The 26121-nt window shown below is 39.3% G+C and overlaps 1 protein-coding gene across 1 annotated transcript in view; it reads left to right on the forward strand.

The window, feature by feature from the left end:
* The first annotated feature begins 2326 nt into the window (after positions 1 to 2326).
* ttf2 (transcription termination factor, RNA polymerase II) overlaps positions 2327 to 26121 on the forward strand; it is a 49108-nt gene continuing 25313 nt past the window's right edge. Inside the window, 12 exon segments of the mRNA XM_052014462.1 lie at positions 2327 to 2436; positions 6002 to 6113; positions 8106 to 8192; positions 11194 to 11260; positions 11601 to 12632; positions 13882 to 14008; positions 14980 to 15141; positions 19801 to 19892; positions 19894 to 19956; positions 23554 to 23635; positions 25200 to 25274; positions 25277 to 25312. Coding sequence (XP_051870422.1) covers positions 2409 to 2436; positions 6002 to 6113; positions 8106 to 8192; positions 11194 to 11260; positions 11601 to 12632; positions 13882 to 14008; positions 14980 to 15141; positions 19801 to 19892; positions 19894 to 19956; positions 23554 to 23635; positions 25200 to 25274; positions 25277 to 25312 — 1963 coding nt within the window. The 5' untranslated portion in view covers positions 2327 to 2408.

The raw sequence follows: 26121 nt of genomic DNA on the forward strand, positions 1-26121 counted from the left end.
CACAGGTCTTTGCTCGATCCATGCAGAATAAATCTTAGACATGGGCTGTGCTTGGTGGGCTTGAGGATACAGAAGAGGATGTAAAGAGGCTTCAAAGGGATATGGACAAACTGAGTGAGTGAACAGTACCGTGCCAGATGGAATAATCAAAACCACAAATGTACCCAATTGAGACCAACCCTTTTCCTCTCCATCCTCAATTCAGCTTTGACAGATCAAAAGCATTGGCCTTCAATGCCTTGCCTCCCTTGGCAAGCGCAGACTAACTGACCTCATTTAGCTTCACATGACTTACCTTTTAATTATTGCTGCTTTTCTGCTGACTTCTTGAGTACTCATTCCCTTTTTGTGTAATCTGTTCCTAAACCACAAGACGCATCAGCAACAAACATGACGACAACTTTGACATGCGGATTCTATCAATCCGCCTTACGAAACCTTGTCATTGGTCTTTGTACTGATTTATTGAATTCCTACTGATTATTGAAAAATGTTGTGGAAAATCCACTAAATCGCCAAACCAGGCTATAAAAACAGAAAATACAGGAAATATTCAACAGAAATGGCCACATCTATGGAATCAGAATTCCAAGTTATCATTTCATGTTGATGAACATTCATCAGATAGTGTTTCAATTTTAAGAAAATAACTGATGTGCCAAGTTATAATATATATTTATTTACTAGTCACATGTACATCAAAACACACAGTAAAATGTGTCTTTTTGCGATACTGAGAATGTGCTGGGGGCAGCCCGCAAGTGTCGCCACGCTTCCAGCGCCACCATAGCATGCCTACAGCTCCTAACCCATACATCTTTGGAATGTGGAAGGAAACCCACGCAGACACTGGGAGAACGTACAAACTCTTTACAGACAGCGGCGGAATTGAACCCAGGTCAATAGCGCTGCAATAGTGTTACAGAGTTTAAACCTGGTTTTAAAATTATCTTCACCAGCAGGTAAATAAGTGGTTAAGAAGACATACTTGATATATACAGGGACCTCATTAGTTGGGGAGTTAAATATAAAGAGCAAGGAGGTTATGTTACAGCTACATAAAACATCAGTTTGGCCACAGCTGGGGTACTGGTTCTGGTTATGTGTTCTGGGTTCTGGTTGCCGCACAATAGAAAGGCCGTGATTGCTCAGGAAAGTTTTGTAAATGAGTTTCTCCAGCATGTTGCCTAGGATGAACTGTTTCAGCTATGAGGAGAGACTAGGTTTATTTTCCTCAGAGTGGAGAAGGCTGTGGGGGTGGTAGTGAAATTGATGTGTACAAAACAATGATGCACACAAATAGGATAGATAGTCGGAAAGTTTTCCCATATTCAAAGTATCAATAATCAGAGGTCCTAGGGTTAAGGTAAGGGTTAGGAGATTCAGAGGTGATGATGTCAGGAAGCATTCTTTCACGCAGAGGGTAGTTGAAATCTGGAAATGCACTGCCTGAAGTGGCAGTGGAAGCTGGTACTCTCACAACATTTGAGAACTATTTAGATGAAACCTTAAAATGCCATGGCATAGAAGGTTGCAGTTCTGTAACATAGGATTAGCATAGATGGCCATTTACAGAAGGATGTAATATGACACGTGTCCAAAGACTTGGACGATGCTAATTTTAAACATTATTTTAATGGGAAGAAATTCCAAAGCTTTGGGCCTTAGGAATTGAAGAAGGCAAAGCTGTTAATGATGATGAAGCTAGAATTGGAGGAGCATGTACATCTCCAAGAGTTGGAGATTCTAGAGAGCTGTCCATGGAAAGATGTGAAAGCGGGGGAGCCAATGTACATTAACAAGCATGGTAAAGGGTGATAAGAAATTAGTGGCCACAGCAGAGTTTTGAGATGATCATATGTTCAAGCTAAACAGGATCAAGGAAGGCCAGCCAGGAGTTTGTCAGAGTAATCAGCTGGAGGTACAAAGTTTTGAATGAGATTTAGGTGGCAAATGTGCTAAAGTAGGGCAGTCTTAGTGATGGTGCAGACATGTCAAAATATACGTCCAGGTCAAATATGAAAGGCTGCACGTAGGGCAGTTTGGTTTCAGGCAGGTGGCAGGAAAAGGGATACAGTTGAGGATGATGGAACAGAGTCTGTGGCATGGGACCCAATACAATTACTTGAGCTTTCTCAAAAACTGGAGGAGGAAGGAGATTGGACACAAAACACAGTCTCCTCTCGCCCCGCCCCGGCTGCTGGCCTGTCAATCTGATTGGTGTTTGCCGCTGTCTATTACGCGGAGTGACAATAAAGGTGTTAGTTCCCGCCCCATCTGGATGCTGGTCACTGATTGGATGGCAGAGCGACGTCCCTGATGAACGGCGTGTGGCGGTGACCGTTGTGTTCCTTGGGTGGTCGTTCGGACCTGCTGCTCGTCTGAAGTCGGAGGAGGTGGAGAGTAAGATGGAGAAGGTGGTCTGCAAGGAACACGGTAGGTTGAAGTACTGAGACACGAAATATTCTGCAGTAATTACTGTTGGAAGTGTGAGGGTGTGGGCTACAGGGATTGGAGTCCCGAGTTTTAAAACCGGCTTCAGGAGGTGACGTACTTTAACTGGCAGTTGTTGTGGCCAATGAAAAGCTGCCGTGAGTTTGGCACCAATCAACGCCTCGGACCATGTGCATCTGGGGCGGCTTCCCATTGTGGGCTGCACTGCAACCGGTGGCGATGTGATGCATGCACTTTCGGTTCTGCTTTCCCATTTCACCAGTGCTAGTTGCTGACACCCAAAACCTTGGCATTTCCAGCATTGCATGGGCAGTTTTAGACTTGTGGGGTGGGTGGGTGTTAGTGTAAAGTAGTTGCAGGAGAGACAATTGGCTTCTGGTCAGCCGTTTAGCAAGATCGTAGCCGATCCTCTACCTTAACAGCCCTTCCCCAAATCGCTTGAATTCTCCACTTTCTAAAAATGCATCAAACTCAGTTTTAAATGAAATCAATGACTCAGCCTCTACTGCGTTCTGGAGAAGAGAATTCCCAGGATTTCTCGCCCTTTGAGTTAAGAAATAACTCTTCAATGCTAAACGGCCTGCCACCTTTTAGAGGCTGACCCATGGTTTGTGACTCCTCAGTCGGAGAAACTGCTCAAGGAGCCCTCTAAAAGTTTTCTCCATTTGAAATAAAGTCACTTCTTCTGATCTCTAAATAATAGAAGCTTAACTTAATCTCACATTGCATAGTAAACCTACTATCTGCTGTACTCCCTCTATAAACACTTTTTCAGGAATGAGACCACAAATATGTGCAATGCACCAGATCTGGTTTCACGAAGGTTGTGTATAATTGCAGTAGGACATCTTTACTTTTATAATGCTGCATTTATCCAGCAATTACTTCAAATCTGCACAAAGTGCTGCTGTGCGTCATTTCTGCTGTGGTCAAACGGATGAAAGCTGAAGTTTCTTATCTCCACTGTCCTCCATCATGGTCAAGTTTTAGGGGAAAAAAGACCAACAGATTTATTTCACTTCAGATGTTGTGATCGAGCTGAATTAATCTTAGAATGGCTAAAGCACAGAATGGAGCCATAAGGCCCATTATGTTTACACCAGCTCCTTACAGAAATGCTCTCTATTTCTATTCTGTGGCTATTTCTCTTGCTTTGCAGTGTGGTTCAATATATGATGAAGAAGAGAAAAATGCATTTTAAGAAAAGTAAATTCTTCATGTCACACTTAATTCTTTTCCCTTTACCTTTTGAGCTCTAGTCCTCAACTCCTTCACCATAGGGAACAAATCTCTGCTATCCACTCTGTCCACACCACTAATCATTTTATATGCTATTAAATCTCCCTTCAGCCTTGTCTTCAACGAAAACAGTCCTAGCCTCTTTAATCTGTCCTTGTAACTGTGGTGGTTCTTTCCAGGATTCATAGTTGTAAATCATTTTTGGACCCTCTCTGATGCCCTTGTATCCTTCCTATAATATTGTGACCAGAACTCCACTTAAGGCCAATCCAGTGTTCTATAAAGGTTTAGCTTGACTAAACTACAGAAAACGGACTTTGTAGTTGGAGAATTCAGTGAAGGGATAGGTAAAGGTCTAGTGAAGTCTCCATGAATAACTCCTCTTTACTTAATGGCTTGTTAGGCTTAAAGGTGGATCGGATGGAATTTATCCCAGGCTGCTGCAGGAAGGCAAGGGAAGAGATTGCTAGGGCTCTGGCTGAGATTTTTAAACCACCCTGAAATCATGGCTGTAACCACAGAAGTGCCAGTCTGTTCGCCTAACTATTGATTCCGTCATCCTTTGACACCCTCTTGCAGATACCTATGGTGGTCTGAATTTAGCTCTGGGTAACCCTCTCCATCATAAGTATTCAGAACCAAATACTGGTTAGAAAGTAGGACTCACTCGCAGCTCTCCTGAGCTACCTGTGTGCACTTTTTCTTCCCTCTCTGATTGCAATCTTGTGACACATGGGGTGATCATCCCCTGAAACGTCTTCTCCACTGAACACTGGATAGACTGCAGTGATGTTGGCTGTTGGAGTTGAAGCTCAAGCTCTGTCAGCTGGTAATGCTTTCTGTAGAAGACATCCTAGAGTTCCTATGTGGTGGACAATATCCTTTCACGGGTGTGTGGTGGCTTGCCATGCCTTCATTTATGTAATTATCTCACTCTGTAGTAACAGAAAAGCACCTCACTGAGTCCTGAGCATTATGGTGTAGAGCTTGATTCCGTGCATCACATGGTGTGAATTACAAATCGCTCCAGTATTTTAACTAGCTAAAATTCCAGACCTGAGTTGGCCCTGGTTTTTCAAGGGACGAGCTGTTTTAGTCTTGTTTTCAGGTAAAGGGAAGTCCATTTTCTGGGGTATGGTAGAGTTTGAGAAGAGATTTGATTTACAATCTCTTGTTCTGGGATCTGGATTTAAGAAAATCATCCATGCATTTTTTAAAAATAGTGACAAATTAGCAGCTGTCCAGAAAATTGGGATGCCCTTGTACACAGATTGCTATAATGTCATGGTCCAGAATAAAAAAAACAGAAGTTGAAAATAATGGAACAATTGCCTTTATAATTAAAAGGATTAGAGTATAAACAGGAAACAACTTTGTTACAGATACAAAAGTTCTAGTTGACTTTCACCTGTATATAGTTCTTGAATCATGTTAGAAAGGATGTACTGGCTGTGCAATAAGGATAATGTGGATTCACCTGAAGGTTACCAGCATTCCAAGGTTTAAAGTTTTACTGAATCCAGGCTTGCATTCATTGGAATATATGGTAAGAAGTGATTTTAATTAAGTTTTTTTGCACAGAATAACAGGATGGTAAAATGTTTCCTCCTAGACAATGAGTCATATCAAGTTCAGAGCCAGGCCATTCAAAAGCTGAGTTTGAACACTTTTGAGCACAAAGGATGACAGAATTGCAGGACTCTGTCCTTAAATTCAGTAGAAGCCAGCTGAATTACTGTGACATAGATTTTTGTTAACAGAGTTTGAGGAGTGTGGAGTGAAAGCAGGTAAATCAAGTTGGGATACAGCAATAATCTCATTGTATGATTGGAAAAGGTTTATGGGACTGACTGAACCTGTTGCTGTCTTCCAGATAAAGGATGGTATTTAATAACGATAGATAATTATGTCTGATATACACCGAGTGCAAGGACTCCTGTGTACAGGTTGGAATAAGAAATTACATGTCATGATTCAAAGTGCAGCACATTTTTTAAATTGCAGAATACTTTGTTGTGTAATTCAGCATGGGGGGAAATTGTTTTTGTTTGTAGTTGTATAATTTTAAAATGATCAAAATTTAACAATTTGATTTTTAAAATTGTCTAAATGTAATTTGCAGAATCAATTAAAACAAATGAACACTAATTTAAATTTCTTTAAGTACAGGTGACCCCTGCATTATGGTGAGGGCTGGGCAGTAAAGTGCTTAGCATGTGCTGAGCTTACCAAGAGGTTTGTGAGAGCCTTCCTTTGATTTCTTCACCTTTACTCCTTTCTTCATTATACTCTCTTGTGTTTCTTGCAGGAACCCTATGTTTGCTGAAGACTGGAGTGAGAGATGGAGCTACCAAGGGAAAGAGTTTCTATCTTTGTGCAAGTCAACAGAATTCACCTTGTTCATTTGTACAGCCTGCTGAGTATGTATTGTTTGTTCGAGGTTGTAATGTAGAAGAGCAAATAGGAGCAGAATTTGGTTGAGAAATTTTGGCTTTGATGATGCACTTTACTAAGAAGTAAGCCTTGTAATCTTTTTAGAAAATTTTGAAGCTTGTGTGGTTTTGCATTAGCTGGAGGTTCATGAGCTGGTATTGTCAGTGCTCTAGCTTGAAGCTGAGTGAATTTAAACATCATGTGAACTTTGACATTTGAAGCAAAACGTTTGTCTCAGTGAACTGAAACTGGTAGCTATTTCCTGGGCCTGATGGATTTGGGAATAGTCTCCCCAATATCCTGACCAGTATATCCTTTACCTAATTTATTGAAAATGATAAACTAATCAGTAATCTCACTGATATTTGTGACACCTTGCTGCATGCACACTTCTAACAGTACATTGCTGACTGTAAACATTGTGGAATGTCTCAGTTATTTGAAATTTCCATGGTCCAACTTTCAGGTTGTCTTGGGTTCAGCATCGGTGGTTATTTCTGAAAGCATTTCCTGCACCTTGTGTTAAGGAACATGTCTACATGGCACAATATGAATAGCTGAATGCAGGAATACAACAACAGGACTTTGTGCTCTGATGCAGACAGAACTTTTGTCGTCATCTTCATCCAGTCTTTTAGTTAGAAGTCTGAGAAGGGCATGAAGGACATGTCAAATGTGAATAACAGCTTAGTTTAAAGAAAGCCAGTGAATATGCAGAGTGACATTTGTGGCAACCACCGTCTGTTAGAGCTAGCCTATTACCTTCAGAAATAACTTGCAAAACAGAGTGCAAAACAACTTGAAATTTGCACTATGCATCTTTCATATAAACGAAATATTCCACAAACAGTCAATAATGGCTAGTGAGTGATAGGTAGCGACAGATAAGCAAAGGGAAAAAGTGGGCCAGATGGAGCCACGTGGGGAGGTGGAGGTAGAGACACAGGCTGGAAGGTGATAAGTGGAGACAACAAAAGGTTGCAGATGCTGGACTCTGATAAGTAAGAAAGGCGCTAAGTGGAACCAGATAAGGGAGAGATGATGGAACAATAGGAGACCCAGTGCTTAAGTGTGTGGGTGATGGGCAGATGGAACTAGGTGGGGAAGGGGAACAAAATGGGTGACTGGGGTTGAGGGAGGGTGAATCTGGGTGAATCAAAAGAAGAGAAAGGAACATTGGTGGGGGAGATGGGAGTGCGGGTTATCTGAAATTGGAAAATTCTACGTTTGTACCATTAGATTGTGGACTATCCAGATGGAATACGAGATGGTGTTCTTGTTTGTGTTTGGCCGCAGCCTGCCAGTGGAGAAGGCTGAGGACTGATAGGTTGGTGTGGGAATGGGAAAGTGAGTGAAATGGCCTGCAACCAGGAGGTCGGGATGACCATTGCAGAAGGAGCAAAGGTGTTCTGCAAAACGGTCACCTAGTCTATGGTTGGTCTCACTGATGTAGAGGAGGCCACATGGAGGGCACTGAATGCAGTAGGTGAGGTTGGAGGAGACGCATATGAATCTTTGCCTGACTTGGAAGAGTGGTTTAGGTCCCTGGATGGTGGTGAGCGTGGAGGTGTGAGGACAAGTGTTGCGCCTCCTATGTTTACAGGGGAAGGAGTAGGTGGGTAGGGATGACCGAACCAGGGAGTCGCAGAGAGAGTGATCCCTGCAGAAAGGGGAGAGGAAGATGTGACTGGTGGTGGGATCCCATTGCAGGTGGTGGAAATGATAAAGGTTGATGCACTGCATGCAGAGGCTGGTAGGGTGAAAAGTGAGGACCAAGGGTTTTGTTTGTAAATGTTTAATTTGCTTGTATAGCTTTGTATGATCTGCATGCTCATCTGCCCATTCATCCATCTGCCTGCAAGCCTGCTTATCCTTGGCTAAATTAACGTAACACTTTTAACGTAAACCACCCAGTGGGGAGCGAGGTGTTGCAATAATTCAGATATCCCAGATGTTGTATGTGATATTCTCGTTCCCAGTGTTCCTGTATCTCACTGTCTGGTGCATGAAGACTCGGTTGTGGAACTGCAAGCTATTCACAAGAAATCGGACACTCAGTCGTATCGGTAAGATTTATTATCTCTGCTGTGTAAACAGCATTAATTTATGCTTCATTAAATGAGTAATGAAATTAACATAATATAGAATTCATTGATGCATCCTATTCATAGATGCAGAATCCTGCTTTGTCTATTTTTCTTATAGTTTTATGTTTGGTGCAGAAATTCAGTTCATTTAACCAGATAGTAGGGCTTCTGCATTTTTCTTTTGCTTATACCAGAGCTTGGATCATTTTAGGGGTTTTTGGATCATTTCATCAAAAAGTGAAAAAATCTGAAATAAAAACAGAATGTGCAAAAGATCAGGCTACTGGAGCTTGAAAAATATTTTGGATTGATGACCTTTCATTAAAATTGGAAAAAGTTAGAAATGTCAAGTGGTTTAAATAGTTCAGAAGGAGAAAGGGTGCAGCGAACAAAAGAAATGCCTGTGACAGGGTGGAACCAAGGGAGACATGAATGACCCAAGTGTTGGTTTTGTCAGCTGAGAGAGGATGAAGGTTTGTTAATCTCAGCCAATCTGCCTCCAGGAGATATAACTAATGAAATGAATGAAAACACAGGAGCGTGAAAGAAATGCTGGAACAATGAGGTTAAAGAACCGTAGATGCTAGAAATCTGAAATAAAAACAATGTTGGAAATGCTTAGCATTTCAGGTAGCATCCGTGGGGAGACATAAACAGCTAACGTAATAGGTGTGTATTGCTTCAGCATGATTGGTCAGCTCTGATGCAGAATGGAAAGGCTGGTTATCTGATATTGTTGAGTTCATTGTTAAGCCTTGAGGGGTGTAATGTGCAAGTTTGAGATGTTCTTCCTTGTGCTTGCATTGGGCTTGTAACAATGGGGCTAAAAGTGGGGAGATCATCTGGGACTAGGATGGAGAATCAAAGTGCTAAGTTCTAGTTGCCTGTCATTTCAGTTCTCCATCCCATTTGCAGCCATTATTGGATTCTTACTGTTTCACTGAAGCCCAATACAAGCTCAGAAAACAGAATCTTATCTTCTAACTTGGCACATTACAGCCCGCAGGACTTGATACTGATTTCTACAATTTCAGATAATTAGCCTTTGCGGTTTGTACCAAAACCGGCCAGATCTGAGGAAGCATCTAGTCTTTAACATTAACTGACTGTTTTTCTTTCTCTATCTTTGTGAGTATTTCTGGCATTCTGTTTTTATCCAGTATCTCAGTTACAGCATTCCTTCTTCCTGCATTCTCTTCAAGGTATATCAGACTTGATTAACAAATCTTCATCACCCTCTCTATCTCAACCAACAGCACTACCTGTTGGTCATTCAGTCTCTTGATCTCTGCTCTGCCACAGACATTCCCTTTGTTCTTCCTGCCCCTCCCCCTTCTCTGCAACTTAAAAAGTGTTTGATTTCTAATTTTTCTCAGTTTTCAAAGGCCGTCAGTCTGAAGCATTAACTGTTTCTCTTTCCACATATGCTGCTTGATCCAATAATCTGTTTTTATTCTGGCCTTCGTATGCTTTTTTGATGTGATCTCTCCTCAGTGGAATGAGCTGGAATTAATGCTTTTTCTCATTAATTAGTTGGCCATTTGATTTAAAGAAATGCTCTCAATGTGTTCTTCTCAATGAGTCATTTCCACAACATACCATTCCGTTGCTTTCTACGTAGCTATGTGATGGGACTCGCATGTTTCACACAGCAGGTGGTGCCTTCACTAGAACATAGAACAGTACAGCACAGGAACAGGCCCTTTGGCCCATGATGTTGTGTTGAACTAATTAAACTAACCATTAAATGCCTAACTAAACTAATTCCTTCTGCCTACACAACGTCCATATCCCTCCATTCTCTGCACATTCACTTGCCTATCTAAGAGCCTCTTAAACACCTCTATCATATATGCCTCCACTACCCCGGCAGTGCCTTCCGGGCACCTACCACTCTTTGCCTTTTTGGAAAAAAAATACTTGTCCGGCACATCTCCTTTGAACTTTCCCCCTCTCAACTTAAATGCATTCCCTCTAGTATTAGACATTTCAACCCTAGGGAAAAGATACCGGCTGTCTATCTATGCCTTTCATAATCTTATAAACTTCTATTGGGTCTCCCCTTAGCCTCCGCCACTCAAGAGAAAACAACCCAAGTTTGTCCAACCTCTCCTTATTACCACATGCCCTCTAATCCAGGCAACATCCTGGTAAACCTCTTCTACATCCTCTCCAAAGCTTCCACATCCTTCCCATAATGGGGTGGCCAGTATTGCATGTAATATTCCAGTTGCGGCCTAACTAGAGTTTTATAAGCCGCAACGTAAATTCCTGACTCTTGAACTCGGTGCCTCGACTGATAAAGGCAAGCATGCCATATGCCTTCTTTTACCACCCTATCAATCTGTGCAACCGCTTCCAGGGAGCTCTGGACTTGGATCCCAAGATTCGTCTGTATATCAACACTGTTAAGGTTCTTGCTGTTAACAGTGTACTGTCCCTTAAATCTCCCAAAGTACAACACATTTCATTTGGTTGGATTAAACTCCATCTGCTATTTCTCCACCCCTATCTGCAACTGCTCTATATCCCATTGTATCCTTTGGCAATCTTCTACACTATCCACAACACCACCAATCTTTGTACCGTCTGTGAACTTACTAACCCACCCATTCACATTTTCGTCCAGGTCATATGAGGTCCCAGTACGAATCCCTGCGGAACACCACTAGTCATGGACCTCCAGCCAGAATAAATCCCATTGACTACTACCCAAGCCAATTCTGAATCCAAACAGCCAAGTCACCATGGATCCCATGTATCTTAATCTTCTGGATGAGCCTACCATGAGGGACCATAATATGTTTTGTCTTCCACCATGTAGTCCCCATGACATGAAAAGATTTTGTTTTAATACTTTTGTTAATAGGAATCACTTTGAATAATTTTCCTTCAAGAACAGGAAATAATAAAAGTTTGAGCTATGAAGTTTGGTATTATTTCTGATGTTTTCATTAATTGTCTTGTGCTATTCCTGTAGGTTGTACTATCGCTGTAGTAAAGGAAAGGCAGATAATCTGAAATGGTGTGGAAATGTGCCTTGGCAGGTATGGATGTTCAGCATTTGCATGCTTATGCTATGGTTCTTAATTTAAGTGTCTTCGAGTGTCTTTTTAAAAAAAAATCATCAGCCTTTCAATTCTGCTTCTCTGCCCTGAGAGATTATATATAGGGGTGGAGAAATGACAGATGGAGATTGATGCTTGTATAAGATGGGAAAATACCTTCCATTCCCCCAGCACTGAGGCACTGACAGTCCTCACTTTAATCAAGAAAGAATGCAAAAATTGTATTCTGTAGTTGGTTTTCGATTAACATGCCATTTTTCATCTCAAAAATGTGCATGTTTATGCACGATAAATTTAAATGTTAACATTTGTTTTTCAGGAACCAAATCCAAATATTTCATCAACTGACAGAGATGGGCATCTTGATGCACAACAGCATTTCCTTTCTGTGAGTAAAGAGCGAAATCCTTTTAGAGTTCCTACCAAGAATCAGAGACCACCTTCTTTGTTTGCTCCTACTGATAGTCGTAGTAACCAGGATGCTGAGCCTGAATCAGACAGGAAGCACAATGGAGATGTGAGCGAATCGTTCCATTTGGGTGGTTCACCACTAATGTGCAATGAGAAAGCAACAAAGAAGCCTCATGATGGGCTCAACAACAGTGATGAGTTATCTAATAAGTCTGAAAAGCTTCATGTTAAGGATTTTGAGGAGACTCGGAAAGAAACAAGTCGTCACCTTAAGTGTGATGCCAGAACAAGTGGCATTGACTCTAGCAGAAATCACTATTTACCATGTGAGCCCTTGCCAGCTGACAAAGGAAAGTTTTCAAAGTCGTCACGGATAGCGGAAAAGGATAAGATACGACTAGAATCTGTAAACTATGTCCATAAAGAATTATCTAATCACTTGTCTCATCATGGAAACACTGCACATTTGAAGAGGGAACAAGTGTCAAGCAGTAAAAGTGAAAATGAAAAGTCGCTTAGCACTCAAAAATGCAATGTCAAGAGAATATCCCAAAAGACCGAGCCAACAGATTTTCAGGAAAACCATTTGCAGCGGAAGCAAACAACCAAAGTTGAGCATGATGCCAATTCAGTTCTTGCTACACATAACTCTGATTCAAATAAGCCAGCAAATGAGGAAAGTGACTCTTGTGGACAAATTGATGCTGAGGTTCCTGCGAGCATTGGAGCAGGAAAAATCCATACAACATTAGAGCAAAGTACACCTGGCAGTCACTCAGTGGATACCAAACAAAGCATAACCACAAAGAATCCAAATACAAGTAATAAACAAAGAACACTCACAGCCTTTCCTGGATTTGAATATGTATCGGCAAACACAGAAACTAAGAATACGATGGCACTGCACAACCAGCTGACTATTCAACTTAAGCAGAAAAAGGTAATAGTCTTGAGCAAAGGTTACATAAAAAGACTGATAATTTTGGTAAGGGTTGCATTTGTTACCATCACTAGTTGCTTTGGGGTGGTCTTTTTGTACTGCTGCTGCCCATGTGGTAAATGTACACAACCACATTGCTGTTTAGTCAATGACAGTAGTGTATTTCCCAGTTTCAACAGACTGTGACTTAACAAGGATGTTACTGTTTTCATACACCTGCTGCACTTGTGTTAGAGAGCAAAGGTGGCAGGTTTGAGAAGTGTTGCTGAAGTTGTGGTGACTTCCTGCAGAACATTCTGTAAATGGTAATAAATGATCTAAGAATAAATTAACTGTTTTAACATAAAATGCATAATTCTCTGAAAATGGTATTCTTGCAAATAAAGGAAGGTTGCACACAAGTGCAGAGGAAACACAAAACAAGTTAATGTAAAGATTATAAAATTGTACAATATTTAAACTCTGCTTTTCTGAATTGTTTCCCATACACACACCTTTGCAAAATAATTCAAGATATTACAAACATTTGAATGTAAATTCATAAATTACATGAAAATTTTGCTATCAAGCAGTGATGGTATTTGGAGGTGGTTAGGTGGTGAGTGGGGTGTATTTCAGTTCTGTATTAACCATGTTCAGTATTTATAGATGGGTGTATTATTAGTAATACTTGCTGAATTCTCAATTTGATACAAAAATGTGGAAAACTATCTTTTCCACACCCCAGTATTTCATTTTCATAGTTTATCATAGTTGATAATCTATGCTTTAACACATGCTTTAAGTTCAATCGGTGATAAGGTTACTTGGGTGTAGTCATTTGTCTAATTGATTTTTTTTCCATTGCCCCTTCATTGGCTGTTATGCAAATGTTGTGGGCATGAAACAGCCATAGTTGCAGTTAATCTGCATTGTTTCTAACTATGAATGCACTGGTTAAATGCCTGAGAAGTTAATTGAAATCTGTGTTGTGGTTAAAATCTGAAAAGCAGACATCCTGCATTCTGTCTTGCGAGATGGGAATGCTATTAATTCCAATCTGAATTTTCAAAAAAGGCACATTTTTTATCGGTGCTTTATTCCCTGAAATTTTTTATGTCTGTTTTGTTAATTAATAAATATTATTTGCTTCATTGATGATTGACTAACAAGAAAAAAAACTGCTTGTTTAAATTTGGGAAGAAAGATTGTCAGAACAATAATATTTGGCAATATTGCTACTTTTCATGTCTAAATTTCTCATTTTCAGAATATGCTGAGAACAGTGAATATTACTGCCCTCCCTGATAAAGGTCAAAGGTTAATAAATCAGGTCAAAGACTTGGAGGATGCTCTAAGTGCACTGTGTCTGTCTGCTACAGATGAACAAGAGAAAGGTACTCTATTTAGTTCATTAGAATTAATGACTAGATGTTCTTGGACATCTTTGAACAATACTAATGACTTCCAGTTACATTCTAAGTGGTTATGCAGGATTTAAAATCAAAAATGATGCCAAACCATGTTAGGAGACATGAAAAGATCTGACCTTGTCCCTAATGATAGGAAAGATGAGCGACAAGCTTAGGGACCGAACTTGGGAGCTTAAGAGCTCGTTAGCTGAAAGCATGGTCACTGATGGTGGAGTTGTAGGAACATTTACTACTGTACTTTATGAATCCTTGCTGAGTTTTCTGGTTAATTTTTGAATTAATTACAGCAGAAAAATATATTTCCAGCTACTTTTGATTTAAACATTCTGGATTTGCAAATCCACACAAATGAACCGCTTTTTTGTTAAGCAAAGATATGAAGACTTAGGGGGAAAAAGCTATCTGCTTCACTTGAAATTTTAGCTGATTCAGCTTTCACATTCAGCTTCTTGGGAGTGAAGTTTCAGAGTTCCAGCAGCCTTTCTGCAGCACAAGTTAGAAATTTGGATGCATCCCACTGACAATTTTCCAACCAGCCTGGATTTGCATTGGTCATGTGAATTTGGAAATTTGCCCCGAGAAAGTACCAGTAAGTACATTCTGTGGTTGATACACTCAGCAGTGAAATTGTACAGCATGAATTCCTAAACCATCTCAACAAAGCAATTGCAGGCCATGATGATTTGTCAATGCAAATGAACATAAGAAATAACAGCAGGTATAGATCATTTGACCCTTGAGCCTGTTCTGCTGTTCAGCAAGGATCCAGGCTGATCTCTTACCTCAGCAACACTTTCTTACCCTATTTTCATATCTCTTGAATCCGCAATTATCCAGAAATTGTTAAAAATGTGCTTACCTGTAAACTGAAATGTATTAACAGTGGAGTTGTAATCACAACTATAACAGCATCTCAACAATGTCTTCTTCTGCAGGAGAAGAGATGAAGAACGGACAGAGCAATCCTTCCGACAAAACTGTCACCACCTTACGTAAACCATTGCTCCAAGAGGATCCAAAATCTGCTGCAGTAGTACCACATTTCAATGAAGCTTCCTCCCTGGGCTCAAGTCAATTTTCTAACCAGGTGTATGGAGGTAAAATGTCACAATGCACCTTGCTCTAAGAAAAATAATGAGTTGCTCTTTGCTGTAGGCTGCTCAGTCCATCAAGTTAATCTGTTAGCACTGTGGTTGCTTCCAATTCCCTTTAATAGCTTTTTTTTTTCATGCAATCATCTAATTCTTTTAAGACCATTTAAAAAAAAACACTTTGGCATCAATTTGAACATAAATTCTATTTCATAATTCCTTCCATAATCCTCAACTTACCCTGTACAGGATATTCTTTTTGTTCTTCAGCAGCTGGTTATTTATCTCTTCAGTTTCTGGTAATCATGTCTTTTGGATATATCACAGACAACTCTCTTCATACTCCTTTATCTCTGGCTATAAGAGGACCAAACCCCTTAGCTGGATTTTAATCATGCAAGGCACTCCAAATTTAACTGCAAGTGAACTCTAATTGTCGAGTGAATTATAACAATGCTTCTCCTTGTTCATAGTATTAAAAGAAACATAGTTTTACTTTAAAACAAAATTAAATCACTGTCTGTCCTTGTAGTGTTTCTCTGGGTATTACATGGATCTTATCAACTGCTGTCTTAAAAAAAATTGCAATTTTGAAACTTGGGTATCTTTCGCCTGTGCCATATGATTCTTTCAGTGCTTTACTGCAAGCCTGTTCAACTCCTGGTCCTAAATTATAATTCCTGACATGTGGTTAATACTGTTAAATGATTAAGATGAATTCTGCTGGGGCACTGTTAATGGAGATGCATTTGACAAGTCCACACAACCGTTACCAGAAAAGCAATTTTGCTGTTGAGCAATATTACATTTAATCTTCATCCTTTTTGCATCTTTATTCTTTAGTTAGAACGGTGTTGTCCAATAAAAAATCACTGTCTGTTCTAAGGATACATCTATGCTGTTATCCTTGTGAACTAATTTTACTAGAATGTGTGTGCACACAATGCTGATGTATTACAAAATGCTTTGCAGAAGATATGAGCATATTTATTTAATAACTACTCCCATTCAGGGACAAATTTTGCAGTTCTTATTCACCAGAGGTTGGAATTGTGGTATGAAATTTTGAGAAGAAACGTTTCTTTGTGTAACTTCTTCCAAATTTCTGACCAGTGATTTCAAACTTTGCAGTTTTTTTCTTTTGAAAGTCAGATGCTAGTAGTCTGAAATAAAGGAAAGAATGTTGGAAATATTTGGCAGGTTAGGTAGCATCTGTGGAAAGAGAAACAGAGTCGACATTTAAGGTTGATGTCCATATCTGATACTTTAACTTTTTCTGCCTCCAAAACTGAGGCACTGAGTATTTCAAGCATTCTGTTTTTATTACTTTATAGTACAATTGCTTTGACTGTTGAATTATACAACCGGATACCAATGACCCATGATGCCCATTCTTAATTTAGTTGATCTTCCTTTGCCATGTGTCCTGTTGGAGCTGCTCATTGTTTGGAATTGATTTTTATTGCTGAGCTGGAGACTTCAATTTTTTAAGCTGCTCACCATAACAGTGATGCAGAAATCCAGGGCTTTCAGCCATTTTGCATGGCAGTTTAACATATAGTCATTAAGTAGCAAACAGGAAATAAAACATGCACAATCAAAAATGCAAGTAATTGCATATGACCAGTGGCGAACCTACAGTACCTGAATTAAAATGGCAGCGTCTGCAGTTGTCTTGAATGCTGTTAATGTTATTTTGTATCTTGCACACAATGAAATTGAATCAAAATCTTATTGGTGATAACAGATAAAAATTAAACATTGCTGGTGAGTGCTTGAAATTCTTAAACAATTCCATTTGTAATGTAATAATATAGTAACAGTGATTAGCTACCTGTTCAAATGCATAATTGCCATTTAATGTATTTACTGAAATAGGCTTTATACATCTGATTATACAGGGTGGTGAGCCTCAAAATTAAGTCTGCATGCACTCTATTTAGCTGTACTGTTTGATAACACAATCCATCAATTGAGACTTCCTAGGTATTCACGCTGCCCTTTCCACACGCAATAGAAACTCTATTATCCAGATTGCAGTTATCTGCTTTTCTAATTACTTGCAAGAATTTTTGCAAATCTCTATCTAATGAGAGACATCAATTTACTACACAGCTGCTTTTTACATCATCATCTTGTCTCAGGTGAACAAAGCAATTTTGTTTTAAATTGTAGTGCACCATTCTTATCATCTAATAGTTTTTGTAGCTTCAACATGCTGGATAATAGTTCTACTGTAATAAAAACAGAATACTGGAAATACTCTGGGTAGGCAGTGTCTGTGGAAAGAGAATCAGAGTTAACATTTTGGCTTCTACTTTAGGTGCCTATGAGGCTGACAAGGAAATAAGTTTCCACAAACAACTAGTTATGAGCAGTATAAGTGTCAGAATGTGCTCCCGACTTTTGGACTTGTTTATGCTAATGTTATGCTATTTTTACAAGGCTTCTCTGCAACCCAAGTGCACCTTCTGTGCTGCTTACATCAAAATATCCTTTTCACCCACTATCCCAGGAGAAAATACTTTGAAACCTGTTCCTTCAGCCTTATCAACTATTACCTTGATTGTAAAAGATTTTTTTTTTAAAAAAACATCTTAACTAATTTCTTTCTGATTATTATTCTGTGAATCTTTTTACTGCCAAGTTCTTCCCCACCCCCAACACGTCACAAACATGCATTAATTGCCTACTCAGATTTTTACTTTTTTGACCTCTAACTTAAAGTTAATTCAAATATTGACTTCTTTGAAATGGCAGGTGTCATGATAAAACATTCACCTTGTCTGATGGCTCTTTGGTTATCATTAGTAAAATCTGAAGATAAAATAGAGCTTATTCCAAACACATACTATGTTTGACCATTCCCTCCCCATTTTTATTTTGATAATCTGATTCCAGTGTATATAATAATTGGGCATAATATAAAGATGCTATGAATTAGGTATTCAGTGCAATTTTATATTGCTGTATTCCACAATTCCTTTCCCAACCCAACATGCTATATTGCCTAAACATGAAAGTTTACTATCAATTGGTCTTTCCCATAACTAAAGATGTAAAAGTATTTGAATTTTCTTTTAAGAAGATTATTTTGGTTCAATCACAAGGAAGTTGCAGCAGTATCAGTTTTTAATCTTGTGCTGCAAGCACAAACTTTTGTTTGTTGGAATTGGAGAATTAGGATAGGTTTGATTGCATGGATTTCATTTTACTCCCTGCAAGTGTCTTTGAGTGGAAAGCTGATTGCAATTGGGTCCCTCAATTTCCTGACGCAGCGGCAGCAGATAGTTAGAGTTGGCAGTCAAATATCAGGAACCATCTCAGTGAGCACAGGCTCACCTCAAGGCTGCCTCCTGAGCCCTGTATTGTTTAGCCTGCTCACACACGACTGCATTGCTAGATTCAGCACCAACTACATCATTAAGTTCACCGGTGGGTCTCGTCAGTGACAATGATGAGTCTGCATATAGGATGGAGGTGGAGCAGCTAACAGTGTGGTGTAGATTCCACAATCCCGCCCTCAACGTGGACAAAACAAAGGAGATGGTGATTGATTTTAGGAGGGCTGGCAAGCATGATCATACACCGCTGATTATTGATGGTGCTGCTGTGGAGAGGGTCAGCAACATTAAGTTCCTGGGGGTTCACTTAGCGGATGATCTGACTGCCACTATGAGGCCCAGCAGCGGCTTTACCCCCTCCGGAGACTCAGAAAGGCAGGCCTCCCTATTCCATATCTCATCACTTTTTACAGGGGCACCATTGAAAGCATCCTGACCTACTGCCTCACCTCCTGGTTTGGTAGCTGCAAGGCTTATGAACAATAGCATCTCAATAGGATGGTGAAGACAGCAGGATCATTGGTGCTCCTCTACCCTTTTTGATGGAGATCTATCAGCAACACTGCGCTCGCAGAGCTACGGCCATCATTAAGGACTTTCATCACCCTTCTCACGACCTGTTTTCCCTCCTGCTGTTGGGGAAGAGATATAGGAGCATCTGCTCTAGATCTATTAAGACGCTGAGCAGCTTTTTCCACAAACAGTCAGGATCATAAACGGACTGTGTCCCCTCCCACTTCCACCGACAAGCTCTCCCTCCACACACATGTACATACTCACATCAATACAGAAACAGTTTGATAGTTAGTTACCTGATACGTTGAACTTCATCTTGAGCTGAATAAGCACTTATTAATACATAAACACACTTTAACAGATACGAATATGTGGTGTTGATATGTTTTTAGTTTTGTTTTGGAGATGTTTTTATAGACTATTTTAGATATTTATCACTGTCCTTTTTGTTGCACTGATATGAGCTGGTGAGAAATAGTATTTCTTTTTTTTTGTGTATGTAAATACTCAGAAATGACAATAAAGCAAATCTTGAATCTTGATGACACTCCATTTTGCTACCATAACTCAAAGGAAAGGTTAGATGACATTGAGATGATAAATGCCTCATTTTATCAGGAATATGAAAGGAGCAAGTGTGTTCAGAGAAAACTAAATGTCTTTTATACAACCCATGTGGTTTCAAGTTCAAATTTTGTTTCCAAGTATGGAATCTATGTTTTGAAGTTGTCCATTCCTGATTCCTCTAATCCCACAAGGAAAGGGAACGCTTTTTACACATTGTGAAATCCCTCCATTTCAGCAGATTTGCAGCAGCACAGCACACACAGTGGACAGAAAACTCAGGATCAACTATTCACCATCAGAAAAGTAACCAGTGAGGCCATTGAACAACTCCCACAAATCACTGGAGACTTGCCCAGGCACATCTGATGAGGCTGAAGATCCACAATATCTCAAGGTAAATTACTTGATTTTTTTTATTTTAAATAAATATATAGCTTGGTGGACCTTTTCATTTGGAGTTGACAAAGCAATACACTGATACCATCAACCAGTATTATTTAATGTTTACGTTGCTTTAAGGCTACTTCTCAGAGTTAGGATGTTGGGCTTGCTTTTGGGAAGGAATTCAAATGCTTTGGCTATGTCTTGTGCATGATCTACATGGGCTTTTTTTGTAACAGTTGTAGAACAGGCTAGATAGACCCACTTCACAACTAAAGGGGATTATGTGGAAATGAAAGAAAATATTTATTGGTTCACGTACCTAGAAACTTGCATTACACGGCCTTGTTTCTGTACTGTTTATTTATGTGCATTATAGGTAAAAATGGTGGATTCTTTGCATTCTGACAATGTAGGATAACTTTTGTAATATCTACATTCTTTCATAGGGTCAAATGTTAAATATTGTAGATTAGAGCTCAAACATTTCCACAAATTTTGAGAAGGCTTGTTGTACAAAAGTCTTCAAAAGATGGAAAGTGAAAATTTCAGTTATCTCCTATCAACTTTGGCAAAAGTTCCATTGCATTTTACTTAAATTACTTCATGTCACCCCAAGGTATTATAAACCATTACTTGTTTTGCATACAGGGAGAATTAATTTTTGTATGTAATATGGAGAAATTTTTAAATAAATTATATTTATCCATATTTGGAATTGAGTACAAGCTGAAAATTTTGGATAACACTAAAATGTTTTAATAAAGTTTTCTAGTCCTCAATACTAACTTAGCATTGCTGGGGAATTGCACTGCCAACTTTGTTGTGACTTCCATTTTAATGAAAGTCTTTCCCTTCTCATCCTTTCTTTCCCCACCCCCACCCCCTGACCCCACTCCAGTAAGAACTCTCTTGATTCAAAACTTTCAATAATCATCAGTTAAGGCATTGAATATAGAATTTGGGAGGTCATGGCGCGGTTGTACAGAACGCTGGTGAGGCCACACTTAGAGTATTATGTTCAGTTTTGGTCATTCTGCTATAGGAAAGGTGTTCTTAAAATGGAAAGAGTGCAGAAAAGATTTACAAGAATGTTGCCAGAACTTGAGGAACTCGGTTATAGTGGGAGGTTGGACAGGCTAGGACATTTTTCCTTGGAGCGTAGGAGACTGAGAGGTGTATAAATTTATGAAGGGCATAGATAGGGTGCATGCACTCATTTTTTTTTCCCCCAGTGTTGGGGGAATCAAGAACAAGAGGGCATAGGTTTAAGGTGAGGGGAGAAAGACTCAATAGGAGCTTGAGGGGAAACTTTTTTTTTCCCCCCAGAGAGTGGTATATACAGTATGTGGAATGAACTGCCAGAGGAAGTAGTTGAGGCAGGTACAATAACTTTTAAAAGACAGTTGTATGGGTACATAGATAGCAAAGGTTTAGGTTATGGGCCAAATGCTGGTAAATAGGACCATCTTGGATGGGCATCTTGGTTGGCATGGGCCAGCTGGGCCAAAGGGCCTGTTTCTGTACTCTGGGACTCTATGAACTAGTACATATTTGTCAGGATAACAATACAATAGCTGTAACGAACCTTCTAAGTTTTAAATCGAGTAATGACACTGCACTGCTAATTCAAACTTGACACTGATAATAGGACGTAGTGCGGGATTTGCTCAGACTATATGCATTCAGTCCTCCACATTGCCAGATGACAATTGCATATTCATTTTTGAAATAATGTTTCATAATACCTTGGCATGAAAAGAAGAAAACTGAAGACTCTTCTATAAAACCTTTCTCTATTTATGGTTTTGGTTCAAACTCTAAATGCATTAATAAACTATTTTGAAGTACTAGATATAGGGTGGTCTCAGTGTTTCAAATTCAAACAGATTGATGCAGATTATATGCAGTAGATTTTCTTTGGTCTTTACTAGTTACAACCATAAGCAGACTTTGAGTGTTTTTGCTACAAATCTGGTTCATTAGTACACTTAGTAAAAAAAAATCAAAATGCTGGAAATATTCACTTGGGCATGTAACATCCATGGAGAAAGAATGTTTTAAGTTGAAGACCTCTTCATCAGAACATGGAGAAGCTAGAGCAAAAACAGCTTTTAAGATACAGAAAACTGGGAGGGGAGGAGTAAACAGAAGTCTGTGATAGGATCAAAGATAGGGGAGATTAAATGACAAAAGAGTAAGATGACACAATTTAAGAGCGTAATAGGACAATTTAAGAAACAAGAGGTCATTGTGGATGGGGTGTATATCAAAGAAGCAGAATCATTATCTGAAATTACCAGAGGACCATACTATGAATGCTGGGAATACAGAATATCTAAAAAAAAAACCTTGAACTTGGCGTTGAACTCTGAAGAGTGTAATATGCCAAGTCAGTTGATGAGGTGCTGGTCCTTGACCTTGCATTTGAGTGCAAGAGGTTGAGTATAGACGTCAGAATGAGCTTGGTCCAGAGAAGTAAAGCAACAAGTGTCCGGAAGCTGGGGGGTCAACCAGTAACCAATCTGCATTTAATCTCACAATCGCGGGTAGTAGTGGGGATAGATTCAATTGTGGCATTCAAAGGAAAGCTGGATAGGAATATAAAAGGAAAGAATTTGCAAGGCTACATGGAGAGAGTGGGTTAGTGTCTTTGCTGGATTGCTCTTATATAAACTAGTGAGGATTCAACAAATGAAATGGCCTCTGTCTGTGCTGAAGCCATTCTGTAATTGTTCAATGTCAGCACAGTGGTACTTGAGGCTCCTTCAAGTGCCAAGTTACCTGCTGCTGCTCTTCATTGAATTGACTGTCAATTCTTTATTTACTCTAGTGACTTGTTACTCTGGTTTAACAAGTAAGCTTGCTTATTATTTGAATTGAATCTTTGTGTCCTAAGTATAAGCTTCTTTCAATATCTCTGAAGACAAACTGAGTTAAAAGTAGGTGAGACATCATTTGTTTTGATACATTGGCTGCTGTGTTCTGCTATGCCACATGAGCTTCATCACATTTTATCGGTTCAACTTGTGTCATATTCCTATACTCAATTAAGGAACAGGTGTACAGAAAGCCACTTTTACAAAGGTCTTAGTACATATTCATCCACATGAAACATTCTTGATGCCTTCCGTGTCCCTGGGAGTTGGTGCTTTTGTAAATTGAACTTGATCTCCTGTCTAGAGGGTATTAATTTGAACTAAAATCCCATCTCTGACAGATGGGTAAGACTTCCAAACCTGCTATATTAATCTGCTGTCTATCAGGTACAGCTAGAAAACAATATTAAGATAGTGTTTCAGCAAGATGCTAATGACAGACTGCCTACAAAGTTCCTTCAAACTATGTGCGATTTCTTAATTATAATTAACATGAAAATGGTAGAGAATATTTAAATGTTTCGTCAGTCATTTCCATCAACAGTTGTTAATTGGCATTATATTAGTGATATGTTATTTTGTATGTATTTGAAAGAGGTTCAGTATAAGTTCCTCTCATTATTGTGGTTAAATCTGCTTAGAATGGAGTGAGATTATTCTGTTTCTTTCTATAAAATGTAAAATAAGTTGAAAAATGTATTTGAAAGGTAAAGGCCTGTATATCTTCATAGGTCCCACTGCTAGTTCATCAGAAACAAGCATTGGCTTGGTTACTCTGGCGGGAGAAGCAAAAACCATCTGGAGGCATACTGGGTAAGAATACCTTCTAGTAAGGTTACAAAAGATGACCCACTCATAGGAGGGTGTAATTTGTATCAAGGGCAAAACATAAAACTCTTAATAGAAAATGTGCGCTTGTGGCCTTGCTTATCTCTACTTAAATGATATGCTGTTTTGTAATAACGTGCATTAGGTCGAATAACCCTCTGTCATTTTACTGCCAAGATGAATTTAAATTAATGTGCATCCTTTTGAGGTCATAGACATCTCCAACTGGAGTTATTTCTGACACTTAGATTCAATTTAATGGTCTGCTTAAGAACATTTACAATGTGTGCTTATCAACATCATTACAACTGCGAAGGATCCAACATTTAAAGTTGTTTGGCTTTTGAGAGGAAGTGAGATATAGCAACAAATGTACTATTTTTAAAATTTATAAAACAAAAATAAAGGTGTATGTAAAGAATTTATCTTGTTCAAACATTTGTTAACCCAAGTTTTGACTTCTGTCAATCAAGTGGTGCTCTTAAGGAACAAGGTTACCCCCATTTCTGCTCAGAAACAATTAAGATTTAAGCTCAACAAATGCTTTTGGAGTTGGGGGTATTTGTAAATGAATTCTTGACACTTTTTTGTAGAAGTATTAAATCTTTTTAGGCTAACTGGTTAATGGGTAAGCGGGGCAGCACGGTAGCATAGCGGTTAGCATGACGCTATTACAGCGCCAGTGATCGGGGTTCAATTCCCGTTGCTGTCTGTAAGGAGTTTGTATGTTCTCCCTGTGTCTGCATGGGTTTCCTCTTGGTGCTTTGGTTTCCTCCCACGTTCCAAAAGACATACGGGTAGGGTAACATGGGTTTAAATGGGTGGCGCGGACTTGTTGGGCCGGAAGGACTTGTTACTGTGCTGTATAAATTTTTTTTAAAGTTTAATGATGTCATGTAATAGGTGGACAAATGAATGTTTGTTTTTCTTAACAATAATATTACAAATTCCATTTCTTCATTGGCAAAATTATAAACAATTTGTATTGTTTGTCCAAATCGTGCAGTCACTTGCTATTTTATTTGCCTTTTATAAGGGAAATATATTATTTCTCTATTAGCTAATATACAATTCTAAAAACAAGAACACAACAGGAGCAGGAGTGAGCTCTCAGGCCCCTCAGACCTGTCCTATTCTGGCTGATAATATCCTGGCAGATCTACGCTAGCCTCAACTCCTTTCCTGTGCCAGTTACCCATACCTCAACTCCTCGATCTTTCAAATATTTATCTATCTCTGCCTTAAATGTATCTAATGATCTGGCTTCCACCACGCAAGGGGACAGAGAATTCCAGAGATTCGCCATCCTCTGAAAGAAAAAAATTCTACATACCTCAGTTTTAAATGATAAGCCTTTAATTTTGTTGGCTGTGTCCCCTTTTGTTAGTGGCTCTCCCAGTAGTGAAAACAAACTATATTTCATGTATGCCACTGGAGAAAGAATGATACTCAGAATGGTTTGCTTGTACCAAATATTCCCTCTGCACTGGAATAGGATGTTTGTCTGGTTTTAGTAAAAATTTATATTTGCACTGTTTTGCTCTTTCAGCGGATGACATGGGTTTGGGGAAAACTCTAACAATGATTGCACTCATCTTGGCACAACGTTATAAGGGGAAAAAGGAGAAGAGAAACTTCCAGAGGGGTGGATCTCTAAAACTGGTAAGTTGCAGATAAAAATTAATGATTTTAAAAACAAGGAAAAGAAGAACATGTACTCTGGATTACCATAAGCATGTTAACTGTAAAAGAAAAAGCCGCCACTGTTTTTCTTCCTTACTCAAGTGCCATCGTGGGGCTCCTTACTGAAGAAGGCGATATTTGGTTTTGTGATTACATCATTGCATTTGATTCAGAGGCTTGTGGATTCAAGTCTTCCATCAGAATTTGATCAACATAGGCTGATACTTCAGTGCCTTAAATGGTGTTGGAAGTCCTGTCTTCCCAGTGAAATGTTAAACTGACAATTTGTGCATGAGTATAAATGAAAGAAAAGAATCCTCTGGCGGTATTAAAATATAAGCAAGGAAATTCTTTAGGTGTCCTGTCCAAATTGTTGTCTCGATATTAAGTTCTCACTTCTGTCCGCTGTAAAGTAACACAGTGCCACGAGGTCGCTTCGATAAAATGCGTTTATTAGCAGTGCACTGCTAAGGAGCGGTCTCTTCAGTACTCGTTAAGAGTCGCTTCCCAAGTTCTCCCCGTACAAAGGAACAGACAGAAATTTATACAGATATTGTCATGCACACTTAATGCATGTGGCGCCCGAGTTTCGGTCAAGCCACAGAGATCCCAAGACAGACATCGCACCTATTGTCCAGCATATTTGAGTTATAATCAAGAAATTCAAAGACAGGTATCACCCTCATTGTTTAGGATAAGCTTCCACCTCATTGTTTATTGCACCCAATACTCCTATTGTCTGGGACTGACCAAGGTCCCAGACAAAGTAATTAAAACCTTATCCATTG

Source organism: Pristis pectinata, chromosome 4, assembly GCF_009764475.1.
Source record: "Pristis pectinata isolate sPriPec2 chromosome 4, sPriPec2.1.pri, whole genome shotgun sequence".
NCBI lineage: Eukaryota > Metazoa > Chordata > Chondrichthyes > Rhinopristiformes > Pristidae > Pristis > Pristis pectinata.